The sequence below is a fragment of the Notolepis coatsorum genome (assembly GCF_963971535.1).
Source record: "Notolepis coatsorum genome assembly, chromosome: 2".
In the NCBI taxonomy this organism is placed as follows: Eukaryota; Metazoa; Chordata; class Actinopteri; order Aulopiformes; family Paralepididae; genus Notolepis; species Notolepis coatsorum.
In genome coordinates, this window is record NC_140166.1 from 49205125 (window position 1) to 49219495 (window position 14371).

At 41.2% G+C, this 14371-nt stretch overlaps 1 protein-coding gene across 1 annotated transcript; it reads left to right on the forward strand.

The window, feature by feature from the left end:
- The first annotated feature begins 598 nt into the window (after positions 1 to 598).
- Positions 599 to 14065, forward strand: LOC311224376 (gypsy retrotransposon integrase-like protein 1). The gene is made up of 8 exons (XM_084309345.1): positions 599 to 927; positions 2706 to 2899; positions 3031 to 3142; positions 3269 to 3407; positions 3498 to 3552; positions 3662 to 3919; positions 11129 to 11242; positions 11352 to 14065. Exons 1-8 carry the CDS (start codon positions 753 to 755, stop codon positions 11613 to 11615), a joined length of 1311 nt encoding a protein of 436 aa, XP_084165471.1. The 5' UTR covers positions 599 to 752; the 3' UTR covers positions 11616 to 14065.
- The last annotated feature ends 306 nt before the right edge of the window (positions 14066 to 14371 follow it).

Sequence of the window (14371 nt, forward strand, 5' to 3'; positions counted from 1 at the left end):
TGCAAATACAGTACTGTTTGTGATACAAAAAGTGTCCAGAAAAAGAGTGTATATACATTTGACGTAGAAACTGTACATTGGAGAAGGTTGGGTAGGTGCGGTGGGGTTGGGGGGGGTGTACATTGGAGGTGGGGGGCATTTGCATTTCTGTGTTGCGGGTTAAGGTTAAAATTAGGGTTAGGGTTAAAAATAAACAGCACAAACTGACTACTTCCGGGTTTTACAGGAAACAACACAGAGTACAAGCCCCGAGGCCCCGCCCAGACGCTGGGCTTGCGCATAGATATCTATAGTCTTGCGGCTCTGCAGATATACCCTACTCCCGGAAGCCGAGTTGTTTGTTGTGGTCCAGCGGTGCTTGTGTCCCGTGGGAAATGATGCCCGTGGCAATTATATTCCATTGGAATATATTTAGTTGACAAATAATATTTTTACAAGATTATTTTCACAATATATTTTCAATGTTCTCGATGCCATTTTATTTTACTGGCCGACTTTGTTGATATAATGGACAAAGACGGAACTGTAAACCGGAACTATTGTTTCCAGGGTCATCGTCAAATTATGCCGATCGGCGCACTTGCGGGTTTCTCTCGCTATCTATCTACAGACATTTCTTCTTGTCGAATGATATCGTCTGGTTACAACCTAAATCCGTGTATATGTTTAACCTAATACGGTTCCTCGTAACGTTGGACACGTCCTTTGCTCATTTGCGAAGCCTGGCGTCACTTTGTGATTAACAGCGGAAGATGTTGAGTGTGGAGTCGTTGCAAGTGGCCGAGGAGGAGGTGGTGGAATCATCATCCAGCTCCAACAGACTTGGTGACATTTACACTTACGTGGCCGAGGGTTGCTATCCTCAGACTATGAACCCCATACGAAAGAAGAATCTCAAAAGATATGCCCAGAAATTCATCATCGACGGTAAGTCCGACTGTGGGTGACGAAAGTGAAAGACGAAAGTATTTCTCTGGTCTGCATCCCCTTAACAATTGTGTGTATTGAGCTGTAGTGTACTGTACCCATTCTGCAACCTGTTAATACAAATGTCAATCAATCAGTCACAAGGAAAGATGCAATTACATACCTGGGTTCCATCCTAGAGGCAAATCTTTCCTGTGACAAAATGGCATAAAAAAAAGTCAACCAACGAACTAGATTCTTGTACCGGATCTCCTCTCTGGTAAACATGAATACCCTGAAGACTCTGGCAGGAGCACTCATTCAAGTGTACTACGACTATGCTTGCACCTCATGGTACCAAAGCACCTCAAAGGCGCTAAAAACAAGATTACAAACATCACAAAACAAACTGGTCAGACTACTGCTTGACCTGACTCCTAGAACCCACCTCACCCCTGCCCACTTTGACAACCTAGGATGGCTTAGAGTAGACGACAGAGTACAGCAACTTGCAATGGGCCTGGTCTACAAGATACACTACACCACCAAGGTACCCATGTATTGATTGATTGATTGATTGATTGAAAATGTTATTAACAGATTGCAGAATGGGTACAATACAGTACAGCTCAATACACACAATTGTTAAGGGGATGCAGACCAGAGAAAGACTTTCGTCTTGTTTACATCAGGGTCCCCCATTTTCAATTCATCATAACATATATGACATACATGACATACAGATAGACAGTACTGTTACATCTAGACATTTATGACATACCATATCTATAAATATACAGTACTGTTTATGACTACAAAAAGAGTCTAAAAAGAGAGTATATACATTTGAGGGGGAAGAAACTGCATTGGAGGAGGTGGTGTGGGGGGTACTTCCCAAAGGTCAGTGAATTCCATGACCATAACACCAGAGGAAGTTCCACAAATCATGTGCAACCCAGATTCGGCTCAAACAAGGGACTAAACACGTTTCGCAATTATGCCACATCAATGTGGAACGCCCTACCCACAGCCATAAAATAATGTGAATCCTTACCCACCTTCAAAACCGCTCTCAAAGAGCACCTACGGGAGGCTGCAATTAGAAACTGGCCCCTGTAAATGTCCGAACACCCTCCCACACACCCAACCGCCTCCTAATGTACATTTTCCCTCCCCCTCGTATGTATACATTTACTGTTAGGATCTCTGTTAACAGTACTGTATATTTGCATATCTTGTATGTCACAAATCTAACAGTACTGTATATCTGTATGTCATAAATGTCATGATTAGATTAGATGACTAGATTAGATTTGTATGTTGTGTATGTCATAAATGTCATCATGAATGTACAGTTTCTACGTCAAATGTATATACACTCTTTTTCTGGACACTTTGTATCACAAACAGTACTGTATTTGCAAATCTGGTATGTCATAAATGTATAGATGTAGCAGTACTGTCTATCTGTATGTCGTGTGTGTCATATGTTATGATTAATTGAAAATGGGGGACCCTGATGTAAACAAGACGAAAGTCTTTCTCTGGTCTGCATCCCCTTAACAATTGTGTGTATTGAGTTGTACTGTAATGTACCCATTCTGCAATCTGTTAATTAAAGTTTTCAATCAATTACATTTCAATCAATAGAAATCTGAAGTAATGTTAATTAACGATTAATTAAGTAATGTTAATTAACGTTAATTAACGACATTAACGGTAATGTTAATCTCACGCCATATCATTATGTTCAATTCGTTTACTGTGTATGCCTGCCTGGTGGGTGTTATTGTCCCAAGATGCGAGACTGTACTACGTGGGGCCCAAGAAGGAAGAGAAGCGAGAGGTGGTGATTGAAGCTGAGAGAAAGAGGCAGATATTCCTTGACTGTCACTTCAATGACATTGGTCATCACCTGGGGCAAAAGAAGACCGTCCACAGGATCCAGAGCAAGTACTACTGGCTGGGCATTGTGAAGGATGTGGTAGATTGGGTAAGTACCTCCTTTTCTTGTTGAGTGTAAAACTAGGCTTTACTAGTCCTCATGTTAAGGTGGTGCTTACACTGACCTATACAGAGATACTTATGATTTCTAACCTTCAACAAACTACATTTTTTTTTCAGATCAAGGTGTGTGACACCTGCCAGTGCACAGAGAGGAATAAAAACATGGCGAGAACAGTCCGCCCTATTAAAGTGGATGCACCTTGGGATATTGTTGGGATTGACATAATAGGTTTGTACCTCCACACGTTGTCTACTCTACCACTTCTGAACGTCGGGGGAAACACAGCGGGGAACACCTACTCTGCCAATCTTCCCTCATTGAAGTCTGTGGTATATGTTGTCTTCTCTTCACCAGGGCCCTTTACTGAGACCCAGCAGGGCAACACTAGTGTCATAATACTAATTGATTACTTCAGTAAGTGGGTGGAGGCCCTTCCTATTCAAAAGATGGACCCCCTCTCAGTTGCCAGATGTATCTCCTCATCCATATACAGGTATTGGAAACACTACATAATAGCTGGAGCGCTACTGTTCATAGCAACAAATTGGCAGATTTACATTTACTCTGTTCTGTCTTCAATCAGGTTTGGAGCACCTAAAACCATAGTGTGCACACAGAATGTCGAGTTCTGTGATGAGGTGAGATATTGATCATGTGTTGTTTAACGGATAACGTGAATATTGGATGCACATGTCACAGGTTGGTATGTGTTAAACATTGTTTTTTTGGGGCGGGGGTGTGTTCTAGGTGACAAAGCTGCTGTGTGACAGGTGGAGCATGGTGCAGAAGGTGTCTCCTCTGGAGCAGCCCCAACTCAACCCGCTCCACGACTGCACCAGCACAGTTCTGAAGGAGGCCATAGGCCAGATGGTGGCGGAGAAGCAGGCGGAGTGGGATGACTTCCTGGACGCCGTGTTGTTCCTGTTCAGAACGTCCACCAACCCCACCACCAAGTTCACCCCGTACTCCCTCATGTTCAACAGGAACGCTAGTCTACCCAACGAGGTAGGCACCCCTTACTCCCTCATGTTCAACAGGAACGCTAGTCTACCCAACGAGGTAGGCACCCCTTACTCCATGTTCAACAGGAACGCTAGTCTACCCAACGAGGTAGGCACCCCGTACTCCCTCATGTTCAACAGGAATGCTAGTCTACCCAACGAGGTAGGCACCCCGTACTCCCTCATGTTCAACAGGAACGCTAGTCTACCCAACGTGGTAGGCACCCCGTACTCCCTCATGTTCAACAGGAACGCTAGTCTACCCAACGAGGTAGGCACCCCGTACTCCCTCATGTTCAACAGGAACGCTAGTCTACCCAACGAGGTAGGCACCCCTTACTCCCTCATGTTCAACAGGAACGCTAGTCTACCCAACGTGGTAGGCACCCCTTACCCCCTCATGTTCAACAGGAACGCTAGTCTACCCAACGAGGTAGGCACCCCGTACTCCCTCATGTTCAACAGGAATGCTAGTCTACCCAACGAGGTAGGTTCGGATTTGAAGGAATGTGCCACGTCCAAGGCTACGGTTACACATGTCATTTTATTGCAATTCTTCTTTTTAAATTATCCGATCATGGTAGTAGGACACAATCGATGACAGATCTGGACGGTCCAGAATGTGATTTTGATGACAAGTGTAGCTGCGGCCTGAGAGTACAGTTTGGTTGTGAGCTACATACAGTGCATAATTACTAATTTACTTGCTTTCTTAATAAACTTTATTTGTATAGCACTTTTCATACACAAATTGCAGTTCAAAGTGCTTCACAGCAGTAAAAAATACAGGCATAAGCGAGCATAAAAAAGAGAGAGGTAGCAAGGTAAGGTAAATCACAGTTTTTCACATTAGGATCTAACATCCTAATAGGCCTCTCTGTTTACGGTTCCATTCAGTAATACAAATAATAAAATATAATAGACAGAGTAAAAAAAGTGCGGTTTTATTCAATTTAAAAATAGGCAATACTAAAAATAATAAAAATAGAATAGACAGAGTAAAAAAGTGTGATAAAATAGTTCGATAAAAATATACAATAACTGCATAAAAATGAATGTGCTTCCATGTTTTTTATACCTTTTTCAATCCCTTCCAGTCTTCTTACCCAAATCCTTTTTTTACTAAAGTAAACGCACTGATTTCCCATTTTATAGGGGGAGGCAAGCCCCCCCAGAATCAAAAGAGAGTTCTTACAGAGGCCTAGAGAGGGTGGGGGATTGGCACTCCCTGATATAAGAAACTACTATTAGGCAGCCAACATCCACAAGATGATTTTATGGACCCAAGAACCGACACTGAGTTGGTGTGAATCTGAAGCAGGATCCTATCAGTCTACCTCACACTATTGGCTCTGCTCTCATCTGAATTGCCAATCCGGCCGACCAAATTTTCAATAAACCCAATTGTTGTGTCCACTTTGAAAATATGGCTTCAATTCAGGCACGCCTCTGGACTCCTTGGGTTCTCCAGCCACTGCCCCATTTGCAACAACCACCTCTTTATCCCTCCCCACACTGATGCAGCCTTTTTGACCTGGCAAAGGTCAGGCCTAGTTAGAGTGAGGGACCTATACACCAATAAGGTTTTCTGTAGTTTTAGCGATCTGTGTGAAAAATTTGGCCTCCCGAGATCTCATTTATTCCGATACTTTCAAGTTCGAAACTGGGTTAAACAACACAATACCTCCTTCCCTATTATCTCCAACTCAGTAATTGACACAATTCTGGACATCCCCACAAATCAAAAAGGTCTTATATCAAGGATTTACACCCTGATCTCCCGTAACACAGAAACATGTCTTGATAAAATCAAAAAGGACTGGGAAAAGGAATGGGGCGATGCTATAGATGAGAATATTTGGAATGGAGTATTGGCCAGAGTAAATGATAGTACATCCTGTTCCAGGCTCAATCTAATGCAATTTAAGGTGGTCCATCGCATCTACTTCACAAACTAAACTCGCCAAAATATATCCCAATATTACAGACGCACATGTTTTGGTCTTGTCCCCGCCTACACAGCTTCTGGACAGCTATTTTCAAACACCTAGCCGAGGCCTTTGACATGGAGCTAACTCCCAGTGCAGAAATAGCCATCTTTGGAGTCTTACCAAGACCGGATCACCAAAGGGTTAGGAGAAGAACAATAGATAGAATTGCCTTTGCATCCCTACTGGCACGCAGAAGGATCTTGCTAGAGTGGAAATCACCAGCAGCCCCCAAAGCATCCCTATGGCTCAAAGACCTCATGTTCTTTTTAAATCTGGAGAAAATTAAATACAACCTAAGGGGGTCTAGTGAAAAGTTCGAAATAGTATGGCGCCATTTTATTGGTTACATAGCCAAGCTAAAGACACTAGGACAATGAGAAGGAAGGATGAGTGAGAGATATGTGTTTGTAATGTATGTTCTATGTTTTCTGTTGTGTATTTGTAGGATTGGGTAGGACAGGGGAGGGAGAATGGGAGGGAGGGGGGAGGGTTCGTACAAGGTCCTTGGAATGCTTAGTGCTTGTTTTTTACACAAAAAAAATAGATCAAAGCCTGCTTGGAAAGTCATTGAAATTCAAAATCGATCAACCATATTAAGGGTTGTTGTTCATCCATGATAGAATTGTACTGAATCAAGAAATTGAACTTATTTTATTAATTCTTTTCATTTTCTGAATTAAGGTATTCCTAATTGTCGGAGATTGGCTTTGAGCCATGAATATTTGATCCGATTAAATTTGTATTTTTTCTCTTTATTAATTATTATTATTTTATTTCTGCTATAGAAAACAGCACTTAAAAGTGAACTGTATCCTTTTTTTATTTAATTTTTTGAGAAAGTCCTTGCATTTAATTTTGCAATGTCTGTGGGAACCCTGGAGGGAGGGGAGAAGGGCGAAAATATTAAATGTGCCATTCAATGTGTACTGTATTCAACTGTACCTTTGACGACTAATAAATAAATGTAAAAAAAATATATATACAATAACATTTACAACAGAGCATCGCTCATAACACTTAATAGAACAACAGAGCAGTGCAGGAAGCCAGTGTAAAGCAGCTAAGACTGGACTTCTCTCTCCTTTTGGGTCTGGTTAGCAGTCGGGCTGCAGAGTTTTGGATTAGCTGAAGCCTCTCTGTGGTTTTCTTAGGGAGACCTGTGAAAAGTGCATTACAGTAGTCTAACCGGCTAGACATGAATGCATGAATTAGCTTCTCGGCATCGTACTTTTGCTATATTTCTGAGATGGAAGCCTTTGATACGGTTGACCATGCCATTTTATCGAAGTGTCTACATAAAATTGGTTTATCTAGACCAGTGGTTCCCAAAGTCGGGGTCGCGACCCAAAGGTGGGCCGCGAGCAGCCACGGGTGGGCCGCGAGATGATTTAAAAAAAAATATTTTTAATTTTTTTTTTTTTGTTGTCAGGCCACTGAACTTAGAAGCATGCCAGGACAGTGTTTCTAGTTGTATTCTAAAATTCTATTCTATTGTATTCTAAAATGTGACTATGGTTTTATATTAACTTAATAAATAAACAAAAACGAAAAATCTACTTATTTCAACGAACATTTCAAACTAAATAACAGATTATGCACATAAAACGCTGAAAACAACCGAAGCAACAATAGTATTTTAATGAGGCTATGATTATTATCATTATTATTTTGCAACAAGTTAGCCCTCTCATAAATAGCACAATAAATTAATAACTAACTTGAACTAACTTAATAGGATTGAAGTGATATTTGGCTTAAAAAATCGGTCGCCTGGCAAAAAAAAAAAAAAAAAAAGCCTGACGATGTGCATTGGGCCGCGGCTCTCTGACGCCTTATTTTCTGGGCCCTGGCCTGAAAAGTTTGGGAACCCCTGATCTAGACAGGCTGTAGAGTGGTTTTCAAATTACCTGACGGATAGATCACAGTGTGTACAGTCTACTGGTTTATCATCATCTTTCCTCCCTGTACTTAAGGGTGTACCACAAGGTTCCGTACTGGGACCTCTACTCTTCTCCATATATGTAAATGATCTTTGTATCAACCTGTCTAATGCTGCTTACCATTTCTATGCTGATGACACAGTAATTTATTGCTCATCTCCCAGTGTTGTGCAAACGATGGAGTTCTTGCAATCTGCCTTTGACATTGTTCAGTCACATCTTACCCAGCTTAAGCTAGTGTTAAGGGCTGTCTTAAATACTTCGAAGCTTCGTTCGATGGCACAAGCTTCGAACATTAAAAAAAAAATCGAAGTTAAAAAAAAAAAAAAAAAAAAAATCAATTTTTTTTTCGATGTGTGTGTGTGTGTGTGTGTGTGTGTGTGAACTACCCATCCCAGTTAGGACAGCCGAATCCTGTCCAATCTTTCGCCGTCGACTAAAGACTCACTTCTTCAACCATTATCTGAAATGATAATAAAAAAAAAAAAAAGATAATCTAACCGTGACTAACCTTACTGTCATGCACTTGTCCTAATAAACTAACCTACACTGTAACACGCAACACTTGATGAACATTGTTACTCAGCTGATAGAGTTGTACCCTTCTTGCTGTCTTGTCGTACAGAACTTGTAAGTCGCTTTGGATAAAAGCGTCAGCTAAATGACTAAATGTAAGTGTGTGTGTGTGTGTGTGTGTGTGTGTGTGTGTGTGTGTGTGTGTGTGTGTGTGTGTGTGTGTGTGTGTGTGTGTGTGTGTGTGTGTGTGTGTGTGTGTGTGTGTGTGTGTGTGTGTGTGTGTGTGTGTGTGTGTGTGTGTGTGTGTGTGTGTGTGTGTGTGTGTGTGTGTGTGTGTGTGTGTGTGTGTGTGTGTGTGTGTGTGGGCGCCTTGTAGAATTCCACACATAAGAAAGAAAGATACTGGGATGAATAAACAAAATAGGAAATAAAATGTAGAAATGCATGCAATACATAAATAAATATGAATCTCCATATATGAAATATAACATTTAGATAAGGTGCTACTGAGATGTTTTGGTGAGTTCTTTGTTTTTTTGTGGAAGTTGCCCTTCTTAAAAATGCATGAACATTCACTGATAATTGGTCTGTAGTGGAGTCTACAAGGTCTACATTGCCGGACCATGTAGAATCCGGACCTTGTAGACTGACATAATTCTGTGCATAGTTTAGTCTACACAGGCCATATTTCAAATAATCAAAATCTTACTTCATTCATCTTAAACATTCTTGATTTGGGGGATTGGTAGTTCCCATGAAATCTGAAGTTGTTCAAACGACAACAGCGATCCACCTTGAATTAAATCACACAGCCGAGTGAAACCTTGTTTGTTTGTTTGTTTGTTTGTTTGTTTATTTACACATATAAAAACAGTTACATATATAATACAATATAGTCCACAAGGGATGTGTAGGATAATTGCCTAAAAACCCTCAAGGGGCTTGCATGTGGCATTCACCAGGAAGCAAAATTACATTATATCTAGATAAATATAAAATATAAAATAACCCCCCCCCCCCCCCCCCTGAACAAACAAACACACACAAGCAGGCCTACATAGACACATTTCTGGTATAGAGAAAACAATCAATGACAGTAAGAATATATAATAAAACGAAAATACAATAACAAAATACATCAAGCCATCAGACTACAGTTTGTAAAGGAAGTCCATATGGGAAATATTGGTGATCTAGGAGATGAGATTTCAGTGCTCTTTTGAATTTCAGAAAAGAAAATTCCAAAATATGTGGAGGCAAAGACTTCCACAACTTTGACCCTCGGTAGAGCAGACAAAACTGAGATTGGGAAGTGCGGGAAAAGGGTGGTCTAAGCAAACAGGAACTACGTGTGGGGTAATTATGAATTTGGTGATTGTGGGCAAACATGTCATGAAAAAAAAGGGGGAAGTGCTCTGTTTAAAGAACTATGCACAAATAAACCAGTCTGAAGATGATTCACTTGATAAACACTGAGGATACCTAACTTATGGAATAGAGGCTGAGAAGAATGACTTCGATGTACACAGCTGATTATTTTTAGAGCTCGTTTCTGCAGACGGTATATGGGCTCAAGTTTGGTCTGATGCGTACTACCCCAAAGTTTACGAAAGTGCTGTACAAGTCCCACAACATAAGATTAAAAAAAAAAAAATTTTGAAGCTTCGAATTAAAATCGAAGCTCGGCCCCGAAGCTTCGATTGCCAAAAAAAGCTTCGAAGGTCAGCCTTAGTGTTAAATGCTGGCAAATCAAAGTTTATGCTCTTCTCAAATGGGAAGAGACTCCCAGCTGATCTTCCCACACTTGTTACTGCTGGAGGGACTGACATCGAAAGGGTTGCTTCCTACAAATATCTAGGCATTACAGTGGACGAGAACCTTACGTTTAAATCTCACATAGACAAACTTGTGTTGAAGCTTAAACTCGGCTTCTTTTTCAGAAACAGGTCCTGTTTTTCACTTAAAGTGAGAAGTCACCTGATCTCGACCACCTTCTTACCACTACTCGATTATGGTGACTTACTCTATATGTATGCACCTGATCAGTACCTTAGAAAGCTTGATACTGTGTACCATTCTGCCTTACGCTTTGTCACGGGATGTGGAAATCGAGTGCACCATTGCACCCTATATACCATTGCAAGTGATCCATCTCTACAAATACGGCGATTTTCTCGATGGCTCTCTCTGGTGCACAAAGCTCTGCTTAAACTGGTTCCCTCGTACCTAAGTGTGCTTCTGTGCACAAAGCAATATAAGTATGCCCTTCGTTCTCAAGCTGTTCTAACACTGGAAGTTCCCCATATGAGAACTGAATTGGGAAAAAGGGCTTTTAAATATGCTGCTCCTTCATCTTGGAACAAGATACAGGAGGACCTAAAATTACCAGGACTGGTCACCCTCGGAGAATTCAAAGCCATTTTAAAATCCTACGAACTCAGTTCCCTTGGTCAGTGCAACTGTGTTTGATAATTTACCTGTTTGATAACTTGCCTGAAATTGGAGCTTGATGTAAATGTTTTATCTGTATTTTATTGTGATGTTCTTTTTTATGTTGAAACTTTCTGCTGCCTTGTTTTGCCAGATCGCTCTTGAAAAAGAGATTTTAATCTCAATGATGCTTATCTGGTTAAATAAAGGATTTGATTGATTGATTGATTGATTGAAGAACGATGTTTTGGTCACTTCGTTAATATGAGAATTGAAGTTCAGTTCTGAATCTATGATAACCCCTCTTGCTCTCTCTCTCTATTGTCTTCTCTCTAGACAAAACTTAGTCTCCTGATTTATGACCAAGAGCAGGACATGCATTCTGTGAAGGAGGAAGCCACTACATATGTGACGACAATGCAGGAGCAACAAAACTCTGTCAAGCAACTGGTAAATCAGCTTTTTTAGAGTTCCCTGCTGCTTTTAAATTTTTTTGTCATGATCTCGCAAGCTTTGTTTGATTACCATTTTGATTGTGTATATGATGTCCTCTCTGCAGGTGATCGCCAACATGAACGCGGCCTATAAACAGGAGAAGAAGAACGCCAAGCGCAGGCCTCGCAACATGCCCTCCATGACCTTCAAGGTCACGGATCCCATGTTCGGCTCCGAGGAGTCGTCCTCCTCCCCCAAAAAAATGAAGGCTGAAAGCCTGTTCTTGACTTTCCCCGTGGAGACCGTGTTGTTGGCCACGGAGCAGAGCGGCTCGGAGGACAAGAAGCCGGGTTCAGAATATCCCCTGCCGGTGTCTGATGTCCACTGATGATCAGCTCTCTGAAGAAGCATCATCGTATGGGTGGGACGCGGCCGCACGTCCTCATGAGTTGCCTCAAAATCAGACAGGATGTTGGAGGTCCCAAGTATTGATGACTAGGGTTGGGCACCGAGAACCGGTTCTAATAGGAACCGGTTCCTAACTTCCGGTTCCAAATTAAACTGTATCAAGTCAACTGACAATGTGAATAGTATGAAAACATTTAAGATCTTTCATAAAAAAAAATAAAAAAATCTCCTGCGAAATAAGCTGTGACCTGTTTTGACCTGCACCTCAAAGAATCGGAATCGAGAATCGTTTAGAACAGGAATCGAAATGGAGAATCGGAATTGGAACCGGAATCGTTCAAATCCAAATGATGCCCAACCCTATTGATGACAAGAGAGAGTGATGGTTAGTGCTGCAGCTGACTCGCTCTCAAAACATTAAATGATAACACTTTGCACATTTTGCCTAGGTGCTCCGTACTCTACCCGATCTGTTGTGGAATCTCTGATAGTGTGATGCCATAGAGGGCTAGGACTTCTGGCCCCCGAGACACTGGAGCAAATGTTGAACCATGGCTACACTTTTTTTTTGTGTGCGTGTTTAGCTTCTTCTCAAAGTTGATGTTAAAGATCCAGTACAATGATGTTTATTCGGTCAGAAAAAGCTTATCATGGATTGGAATGCTAATGCCAGGATTGTCAGTTCTCCAGCGTCGGATGCATCATTTGATTCACTATAACTGTTTTAGTGCATCATCTCTGAACACAGCCAGCTCTCAGTAGGTTGAGGGGGCATGGCCCTCTGTTCATTGAGAGCAGATGGCCTGTTAGTATTATAATACATAGGACCAGTGTGGTTGGTTTCTATGGGAGATTAACACTGGCTAAACGGTTGTAGCAGGTGATAAATAAATTGTTCACTAAAATGAACAGAATTGTAGCAAACTATTTTCATTACATGTTTGTGGACTAACTAGCTGATATTCTTTACAACTACTGACAACAGGCGGTCAGGTGGCGTAGCGGAGATTGTGTTCGTCACCAAACGCCGGAGACGCTGGATTCGCCTGTTCGAATCCAGCTCACAGCTCCGGCGTTGTCACCAGCTTGGCTGGCCGTTCACACTAATACAATTGGCTGTATTAGAGGGTGGGAAAGCTGGCGGGGTGGGTCCGGGTCGTTGTAAACAGCGACTCCTACAGTTCGGTCGGGGCGCCTGCTCAGCGCGGATAGGATCTAAGGGGGGTAGTGTGATCCTTCCACACGTTACACCCTCTCAGTGAGAGTCCGCGCTGCCAGGTGAAAAGCAGCGGTTGATTGGCTAGACGTGTGTCGGAGGAAGCACGTGATAGCCTCCACTCTCCCAGATCGACTGTGGGGGGTAAGTGCGCAGCGACCAGGAAGGGGATTGGGAATTGGCATAACGACTAACATTGGGATGGGAGAAAATCGGAGGAAAAAGGAGGGGGGAAAAGATCAATAAAAAATAAAAACTACTGACAACAGTTCTAATAATGTTGGCATTTTCTACCTTCTGTTAAAGCTGCTGTAAGTGGTATTTTCTTGTTAAAAATAACGTGTTAAATAGCTCTACATTCCAACAGCCATCACTGATATAGATTGCCTGGCCAGTAAGATGGGTCTCCCAGTACCTCCACTCTGCAGTAAACAGAAAATACATTTCTGGTATCCCTTCCCACATTATCCAATCAGGAGAGGGGACCCTAGATATTTGTACTTATTTCAAGAAAGCTTGCCATGCCAGATTTTCTTACTGCTCTAGCAGATTATTTTACTTGATCAAATCAAATGTATTTGTAAAGCCCGAGATCACAAGTTAATGTCCCCATGGGCCGGACAAGTCTTTAAACAAGTCAAGAAGAAACATCACAATAAATCAAGAACAAAAAACCCACCATGAAATCCAAAATAAATGCAACACTCTCAGACATACCCCAGTGAAGGTAAGGAAAAACTCACAAAAAAAACTAGCATTAGGAAAAAAGGAGGAGAGAAGCCTTAGAAGGGCCGTTCAAGGGGGAATCCCCCTTGGCCAGTATTGCTATGGATGATCGATGGGCGGAGAATAAAACAGGCGAATAGTTGATATGTCTGTACATATACGTGTAATAAAACACAAATATGTACATTCAATTGCAACTGGGGTACATAAGAATAACTTGTTTCAAGCACACATTTAAAACTTGTTTCTTTATTTTTGTCAGACCATTGTGTGGAGTTCTCTCTCCTGATTGGATAAAGTGGGAACAGGATACCAGGAAATTCTGCACTGCAGAGCGGAGGGATGAGAGACCCATGTTACTGACCAAACACTATATCAATGATGGCTGTCAGAATATAGAGCTATTATTTTGAGATGTACTGTAGACCACTTATTTTAACAAAAAAACTTACAACACATTTAAAAAATGCAATGAAATTGAAAAAACATTTCATTCTACTGGATCTTTTATTTAGTGCCATTTTGTGATACACAGTGCAATTAATTTTTTATATGAAAGGATATTTCATTCCCATAATGTATTGAATTGAGTCAAATCAATTAATCATTAAGATTTACATGTGACTTATTGCTAGAAAGAATGAAGATATTCACTTTGAAAGAAAGAACAAATTAATTTGAATTGTAATGTTGAGTTGGAATGTAGTTGATAAAAGGTCACTTGCATTCTAAGTGTCAACTATTCCATTGTTATTAATGACCTTTTAACTTTTTGATAAACAGCCCTTTATAGG